The sequence below is a fragment of the Zea mays genome, chromosome 6 (genome assembly GCF_902167145.1).
Source record: "Zea mays cultivar B73 chromosome 6, Zm-B73-REFERENCE-NAM-5.0, whole genome shotgun sequence".
NCBI lineage: Eukaryota > Viridiplantae > Streptophyta > Magnoliopsida > Poales > Poaceae > Zea > Zea mays.
In genome coordinates this window covers 135,014,141-135,022,751 of record NC_050101.1, presented here as the reverse complement: position 1 = coordinate 135,022,751, position 8,611 = coordinate 135,014,141, and the positions used below count along the sequence as shown (strand labels likewise).

The following is an 8,611-nucleotide window of genomic DNA, read 5'->3' as shown; positions in this document are numbered from 1 at the left end:
CGAAAGAGAAAGAAAGAATGCGATCCAAGCGCAAGAGCTCAAAAGAACACGGCAAATCACTCTCTCTAGTCACTAGGGTTTTGTGTGGAATTGGAGAGGATTTGATCTCTTTGAATGTGTCTAGAATTGAATGCCTAGCTCTTGTAAGTGGTTGAGAAGTGGAAAACTTGGATGGCAATGAATGTGGGGTGGTTGGGGTATTTATAGCCCCAACCACCAAATGTGGCCGTTGGGGAGCCAGTCTGCTCGATGGCGCACCGGACAGTCCGGTGCACACCGGACATGTCCGGTGCCCCTGCCACGTCATCAGTGCCGTTGGAATCTGACCGTTGGAGTTCTGACTTGTGGGCCACCCTTGATGTCCGGTGGCGCACCGGACAGCTCCTGTTCATTGTCCGGTGCGCCAGTATGGGCAAACCTGACGTCTGCGCGCGCTGCGGCGCATTTAATGCCCCTGCAGGTAGCCGTTGGCGCGGAATAGCCGTTGTGCTGGAGTCACACCGGACAGTCCGGTGCACACCGGACATGTCCGGTGAATTATAGCGGACGAGCCGTTGGCTTTTCCCGAAGATGAAGAGTTCCTGAGGCCGCTTCTCCATGGCGCACCGGACACTGTCCGGTGTACACCGGACAGTCCGGTGAATTATAGCGCGAGAGCCCCTGGAAATTCCCGAAGGTGGCGAGTTCGAGCTGGAGTCCCCTGGTGCACCGGTCACTGTCCGGTGGTGCACCGGACACTGTCCGGTGGCACACCGGACAGTCCGGTGCGCCCAGACCAGAGGGCCTACTGTTGGCTCTTTGCCCTTTTGTTGAACCCAACACTTGGTCATTTTATTGGCTATGTTGTGAACCTTTGACACCTGTATAACTTATACACTAGAACAAACTAGTTAGTCCAAAGATTTGTGTTGGGCAATTCAACCACCAAAATTATATAGGAACAAGGTGTAAGCCTAATTCCCTTTCAGCAGCGTCCTCGTCGGAGGAGTCGGTGGAGCTCTCGTCGGAGTCCCACTCGCGGCACACATGGGCATCGCCGCCCCTCTTCTTGTGGTACCTCTTCTTTTCTCTCCTCTTGCCCTTCTTGTCATTATCCCTATCACTGTCACTTGATAATGGACACTTTGCAATAAAATGACCGGGCTTACCACACTTGTAGCAAACTTTCTTGGAGCGGGGCTTGTAGTCCTTCCCCTCCTTTGTTTGAGGATTTGGCAAAAGCTTTTGATGATAAACGCCATTTCCTCGTTGTCGAGCTTGGAGGCGTCGATAGGGAGTCTACTTGATGTAGACTCTTCCTTCTTCTCCTCCGTTGCCTTGAATGCGACCGATTGTGCTTCGGGCGTGGAGGAGGCATCTTGCTCGATGATTTTCTTTGAGCCTTTGATCATCAATTCAAAGCTCACAAATTTTCCTGTTACTTCCTCGGGAGACATTAGTGTGTATCTAGGATCACCACGTATTAATTGAACTTGCGTAGGGTTAAGAAAAACGAGTGATCTAAGAATAACCTTGACCATTTCATGGTCATCCCATTTGGTGCTCCCAAGGTTGCACACTTGGTTCACCAATGTCTTGAGCCGGTTGTACATCTCTTGTGGCTCCTCCCCTTGGTGAAGCCGGAAGTGACCGAGCTCCCCCTCGATCGTCTCCCGCTTGGTGATTTTTGTCACCTTGTCTCCTTCGTGCGCGGTCTTGAGTACGTCTCAAATCTCCTTGGCGCTCTTCAATCCTTGCACCTCGTTATACTCCTCTCGACTTAGAGAGGTGAGGAGTATAGTGGTGGCTTGGGAGTTGAAGTGCACGATTTGGGCCACCTCGTCCTCATCATAATCTTCATCCCCTATGGATGGTACCTGTACACCAAACTCAACAACATCCCATATGCTTTTGTGGAGTGAGGTTAGGTGATATCTCATCATATCACTCCACCTAGAATAATCTTCACTGTCAAACATCGGTGGTTTGCCTAATGGGACAGAAAGTAATGGAGTATGCTTAGGAATGCAAGGATAGCGTAAGGGAATCTTACTATACTTCTTGCGCTCTTGGCGCTTAGAAGTGACGGACGCGGCGTCGGATCCGGATGTAGAGGGCGAGGAAGAGTCGGTCTCATAGTAGACCACTTTCTTCATTTTCTTCTTCTTCTCGCCACTCTTGTGCGATCGAATGCGTGAAGGGGATCCATCCTTCTTGTTGGCGGACTCCCTTGATGGAGCCTTCCCGTGGCTTGTAGCGGTCTTCTCACCGCCGATCACCATCTTCTTGGCGTGATCACCCGACATCACTTCGAGCGGTTAAGCTCTAATGAAGCACCGGGCTCTGATACTAATTGAAAGTCGCCTAGAGGGGGGTGAATAGGGCGAATCTGAAATTTATAAACTTAAGCACAACTACAAGCTGGGTTAGCGTTAGAATTATGAATGAGTCCAAGAGAGAGGGCGAAAAACAAATCGTAAGCAAATAAAGAGTGAGACACAAGGATTTGTTTTACCGAGGTTTGGTTCTTGCAAACCAACTCCCCGTTGAGGTGGTCACAAAGACCGGATCTCTTTCAACCCTTTCCCTCTCTCAAACGGTCACTTAGACCGAGTGAGCTTCTCTTCTCAATCAAACGGGACACAAAGTCCCCGCAAGGACCACCACACAATTGGTGTCTCTTGCCTCGGTTACAATTGAGTTGATCACAAGAAAGAATGAGAAAAAGAAGCAATCCAAGCACAAGAGCTCAAATGAACACGAATATCACTCTCTCACTAGTCACTATTGATTGGAGTTGTCTTTGGACTTGGGAGAGGATTTGATTTCTTTGGAGTGTCTTGTATTGAATGCTATAGCTCTTGTAAGGTGTAGGAATGTGTGAAAACTTGGATGCCATGAATGGTGGGTGGTTGGGGATATTTATAGCCCCAACCACTAAACTAGCCGTTTGGTGAAGGCTACTGTCGCATGGCGCACCGGACTGTCCGGTGCGCCACCGGACACTGTCTGGTGCGCCTGCCACGTCACCAAGCCGTTGGAGCTTCTGTCTTCTGGGCCACCGAACAGTCTGGTGGTGCACCGGACAGACACTGTTTACTGTCCGGTGCGCCATCTGGCTCTGCTCTGACTCTGGCGCGCATTGTAGCGCATTTAATGCCTTCTGCAGACGACCGTTTGCACGAAGTAGCCGTTGCTCCGCTGGCACACCGGACAGTCCGGTGAATTATAGCTGAGCTACCCTCCAGAATTCCCGAAGGTGAGCAGTTCGGAGTTGGAGTCCCTGGTGCACCGGACACTGTCCGGTGGCACACGGGACAGTCCGGTGCGCCAGACCAGGGCACACTTCGGCTGACTTTAGCTCTCTGTATTTGAATCCTTTTCCGGTCTTTTTATTGGTTTGTTGTGAACCTTTGGCACCTGTAGAACTCATAATCTAGAGCGAACTAGTTAGTCCAATTGTTTGTGTTGGGCAATTCAACCACCAAAATCAATTTAGGAAAAGGTGTAAGCCTATTTCCCTTTCAGAGTGCTTCGGGAGTAAGTGATTCAGCTTCTTTGGCCACACTTTTCTCAAAAGCTATATTACTATCTGGAGTTATTCCTTCGGCCCTCTGCTTGGTTGTGGCAAGCTTCGTCTCAACAGGCACTGTGGGCCCTGCCTCGGTTTCAGCCTGGGTTATTGTAGCTTCAACTTCTATTTGCTTAGTATCAGTTTTAGGTTGTGTTTTGTCAGCTTCGGCAACCTTCCCTGTGGGAGCGGGACTTATGGAGTCGGTTGTTTCCAATACATCTAATACATTTACCATCCTTCTCCTTTTAGGAGTCACGATAGAGCCCGTTTGTACCTTCAGTACTGTCGCCCTTGTTGGAGCACTCAAAATATCTGGCATTTTCATTATTTCTTCAATTTCTGGTTTATCAGCCTTATCAACCTTCGTTTCAACTTCCTTGGCTATAGGCATCTTCGGCATTACAGCCGACTTTCCAGTACTCTGTGTAGTTGAAGCAGTTTCTATTCTCTCGGCAGCAGAAGATGTCCCTGCGCCAAACTCAGGAACCACGGCCGGTTCAATGTAACGTGGCCGGTGGATAAGAACCTTCAATTTTTTTGCCCCTCGGCACAGGCTTATCTGGGCTGTCCGGAGCAGAAGTTTTCCTATTTTTCCCTTGTTCCCGCAGCGGGTAGCGGTAGTCAGGGTATACGAAGCCGATGGCATCGAAAACTCTGTTTAATCTTTTCTTTCTCCGGCCACCGAAGGCTACGGACAAGGCATTGTCCTCGGTTTTGGAGTACGCCCCAAGTAACTCGTCGCTAGTAGTTTCAATGCACTTCAGCCAATCATCATTTGGTTCATCAAACTTATCTCCAAACCTGAAGGTGTATTTTAGCCGGACCAAATCACCTTCGCTAGAATCATTGATGGTTTCCTTCGGCATTTCCTAGCCTTCCACAAGCGGACACACCCTAAAGGCTATGTGCTCCTGAACTAAATCTCTTGTGCAAATAAAACAGCAAACAGTTCCGAAGGCCTTCTGACACGCTTCCGCAGCATCATCAATTTCAACCTTCGGCCTTCGGAGGCCGAAGCGGGACCAAATGGGGCGCATAATGACTTCCTTAATATCTTCCCTTACCTTTAAATCATTCTTCACATAAAACCATTCCTCCATCCAAGCTCTGGGCCACCTTTTCCGGAATGTTGGCACCGGGTGGCTTGCGTTGGGGCGAGCGATAAATCCATAACAGCCAAAATTGTTATGATATTGTTCTTTGCCCATGGCCTTCGTCTCATATACAAGCTCGTGCATACTGCAAAAGCATTTCGCGCTTGGCTCCAGCCCTTGGCTTCTTACAGCCCAGACAAAAATCCCCATTCTAATAATAGCTTCGGGGGTTATCTGATGAAGGTAAATCTGATATATTTTCAGCACTTCAACCAAAAACCTGCTCAGTGGGAACCGAAGCCCAGCTTTGAAGAAGCTTCGGTAAATCACAACTTCATTTTCCTTGGGGACAGGGACGTTGTTGTCTCCACCAGCTCTCACAATAGACATATCCCGAAAGTACCTTCCTCTGATATTGTCAAGATGACTCTGTTTAATTGTTGATTTCCCAAAGATTGTATGACTTGGCCTCCAGGGTCGATCCTCAGAATCTTCGCCCCCGCTTTTCGCATCATAACTATCACTGTCACTAGTATCTTCAGACAAGCCTTCCAGTATCTCCTTAGTAATCTTCTCTTTATTTGTTTTTGCCATTGACTCGATAAATCCAGCAATGTAAGGATTCACAACCTTCTTCTCCTTAAAAAGCTTGTCCTCTTCAGTCAGCTTCGTCTCAGCAGCAACCTTCTTGTCTTGAGACATTTCTCCTTCAGAAATGACGAAAATGCGTTTTTTTAACCGAAGCTCAGAAAGCTTGAAAAACTAGCAAGCGTTAGTGAGCAAGAGCTATGAAATTGAGGAAGTAAAGCAAATAGCACAAACAGCGTATCAAATATAGCTGGTGTGAGTTCTTATTTATACGCTCAGCATACTCCAAATTGGGGGGGGGCATCCGTCACTGACTATTGCTATTCTAGCAAAGGGAAGGTGTTTTTTCGGACCTTCTGCTTAAGGCCTTCCTCCATGTCGCAGTCTGAATTCGTTATCTTAAACAAATTAATACTGCGAGGGGCTACTGTTAGGGGGCCTTCGTCCTCCGAAGGTCCTCAAAAACGTGGTTTAACAATATCTTCCAAGTGTTACATATGAACAGGTACCTTCGGACTCGGGTTAAAAGCATGTACGATGTAAAAAACATGATCGTGACGAAGGTTGGAGTTGCTCCGAAGCTACACGCAAGGGAGCTTCGGCTAAATAGCGAAAAAAGGGAACCGACTTAAAGGGAAAAAGGCTATCTGTTCCTCATAGATTTGTCTATAAATCAATAGTAAATATAAAGGGCATGAATGTAATTTCTCACAGGCTGCGTCCTATGCCTATAAATAGATGAACAGTAACCCCGTACTGTTCACGCTGACTTGTATTCGCTTGTGCGTCACGCTTGTACTTTTACCTTCTATCAAGCCGAAGGTATATTTGTAATTCAATATTGTTTCTGTCTTTCCAGGATAATATGATGAGAATGAATTAATAATGATATATGATTGTTTATGTTGTCTCTTATATTTCATATGTTTCTTCTTTTATTAACATATACCGTGTTCATGAAGGCATGTCCTTCATAACCTTTGTCTGAAGATCATTATATCCTAAGGGAAATAATGCTTCGAAGGACGAAGGGCATTAACATTTAACATTTTGTGTTGCCTTGTTCTTAACTCATAGCATTTGAGAACAAGTGGCCAACAGACGAAATAGAGGAAATAACCTAGATATACGCTTCTCTTTAACACATGGTGAAAGCTTAGTTCCAAAATATAGCTAAAATTGAGCAAAATGAACAATAATTGGAAATTGAAACATAACTAAACTAATCTTTCATAGCAACTAATAAAAAAAACTTAATTACCGAATATATCTTCCTCTCTCTCCATACAAATTAACACATGCATCATTCATTAAACAACTAAATATGTCTCAAGGATAAATTGATTTGAGAACTAAACATGAAAAAGGAGAGATGATAGACAAAATCTATCTATCTTAAACAACCTCATTTGAGGAAATAGAGAAAGTAACCTAACTATACTCTTCTCTCACATGGTGAAGCACTAGATCCAAAATGTGGCTAAAATTAAGTAAGAATAAACAAAAATTGACAAGAGAAACATAAACCAACATTTCTTAGCAACCTTCTTCCAGAAAATGAAGATCAAAGCCTCCTATTGTATTTTGTGAAATCTGAATCTTCAAAATCGTCTCCAATGAAAGTTGGCTACGAGCTATAGCTCCTGTCGGGATGGACGAAGGAGTATTTATGATATAAAGTTCACTGACGGCTCGCTTAAGAAACCGCTAGTGGAATTCTATTTTCTCTAGCGGTTCATGCAACGGAAGTAAAAATAGATCATTTTCACTGGCGGGTGTGTTAAGAAAACCGCTAGTGGAAATGGTTTCCACTAATGGTTTCTTAAGACGGATTTATCTGTTTATTTTTTCTGCCGCGGCATAACTGAAACCGCTAGTGAAAATTTATGCATACCAAGCTTAGAGTCACTTGTAATATTATCCGATCTGCCTTCGACACTTTTAATAGAGCTTCGCGACAAAACCATGCAAGTACTGAAGTACATATCAATATCATCCATATCACACTTCTCTACATCGCTAAACTACCATCCATGCTCACCAATGACATGTAGTCCATGTCCATGACCATGACCATGACCATGACCATGTAGTACACAATGTGATCCCGCAAGCCTCTGCCTCCTGCTCCTAGCGGCGTTGCATCCGTACGGTGGCGTCTCCGGGAACGCAGCCTTGGCCAGCGCCTGCCTGACGCCCTCCTCGAGAGCCTTCAGCGTGCGGCAGCCGGCGCCGTCCTCTCTGCACAGTACGAAGTCACACTGAGCCCTGCCTCCCAGGGCGGCCATGTCCGCCCTCAGCGGCCTCAGCCTCATGGCGCGTAACGCTCCGGCGAGGTCAGCGTGGAGCCCCGGCCGGTCGTCACAGCTGACGGAGGCCCTGATGTACGTCGCCGCCGCTCTCTCGTAGGCAGTGGAGGCCGTGCCGGTGCAGCAGACGACGGCGATCTCGTTGGTCTCTCCGGGGATGGTGGCCAGTGGTGGCTGCGTGGTTTCGGCCGATTTCTTCTTGAGGTCCTTGAGTTGGCAAACCACCCGGGCTAGCAAGGTGGCCTTGTCCATCTGTTCACGAGCAGACGACAGTGACATTGCTGTTAATCATTTGCGGTGCAGTACTGATTCCGTCCGTAAAAAAAAAGGATTTCAACTGTGCATTAAGAAAAAAAAACTGCATGCTCGGCTGCAACTTATGGAACCAAACTCTGAAACGGCAAGATGTGCAGACCTGACTAGCGTCAGGGATCATTCTCCTCAGCGTCGCGAGGTGAGCATTGATCCTCTCCCGCCGCCGCTTCTCTGCCGCGCTGTGGATCTTGAGGGCCTGCCGCGCCTCCGCCGTGCTTTTGCTCGACGACGCTGGTGTCTCCAGCCTGGTCAGAGGCGGCGTCACCGAGCTGGCAGGCCACGCAGCAGTACCACCGTACGCTGAATGAAGAGCACGGCCACCATGGTTCAGGTGCAGGTGCTGCTTCCCTTCTTGAAACGGTTGGCTTGCGGTACTAGCCATCTCTTCTAAGTAGTAACTTCTAAGACACCTTGTCCTCGCTCATTTCACTAGTGGTACCTCAAAAGCTGCAAGAAAAAAAAGGCAGCACATACATCTCCGCAAAGAAAGTAAACACAGGAACTCTCTTGAATCAGCAAGGACAAGAGAATGGAGAGATATATAGGCAATTGGATGGACAAATGTTGGCCAAATTTTGACGAGGAATTGCATGCATTGGCCGTACCTTTGACTACGAGAATCGAAGGCTGGCCTGTCGGTGGTGCAAGAAGATGAGCGAGTGAGTGGAGGAGGCGACGAGGCCAAGGCTACTTAAACTGTTGCAACTAGTGGTGTGCAACAGCAACGACGTACACCTTCATTTCGTCTGCGC

The 8,611-nt window shown here is 47.4% G+C and overlaps 1 protein-coding gene across 3 annotated transcripts; it reads right to left on the bottom strand.

Annotated features, from left to right (window-relative positions):
• Positions 1-7,118: 7,118 nt before the first annotated feature.
• Positions 7,119-8,611, bottom strand: LOC100285705 (uncharacterized). Of its 3 annotated transcripts, none has more exons than XM_008649747.4 (3): positions 8,465-8,611; positions 7,960-8,335; positions 7,119-7,796 (listed from the first exon to the last, which is right to left on the bottom strand). In XM_008649747.4, exons 2-3 carry the CDS (start codon positions 8,239-8,241, stop codon positions 7,260-7,262), a joined length of 819 nt encoding a protein of 272 aa, XP_008647969.1. In that variant the 5' UTR covers positions 8,242-8,335; positions 8,465-8,611; the 3' UTR covers positions 7,119-7,259. The 3 variants fall into 3 exon arrangements, with proteins under 3 accessions (XP_008647969.1, XP_008647968.1, NP_001152068.1); NM_001158596.1 differs by having other exon boundaries at positions 7,149-7,796; positions 7,960-8,306; positions 8,465-8,583; XM_008649746.3 differs by having other exon boundaries at positions 7,960-8,610.

Excerpts from the sequence above, each read along its gene's own strand:
- LOC100285705 (XM_008649747.4), bottom strand. The coding sequence starts at position 8,241 with ATGGCTAGTACCGCAAGCCAACCGTTTCAAGAAGGGAAGCAGCACCTG. Across the intron at positions 7,797-7,959 it reads TGATCCCTGACGCTAGTCAG|ATGGACAAGGCCACCTTGCT; the intron begins GTCTGCACATCT and ends GCTCGTGAACAG.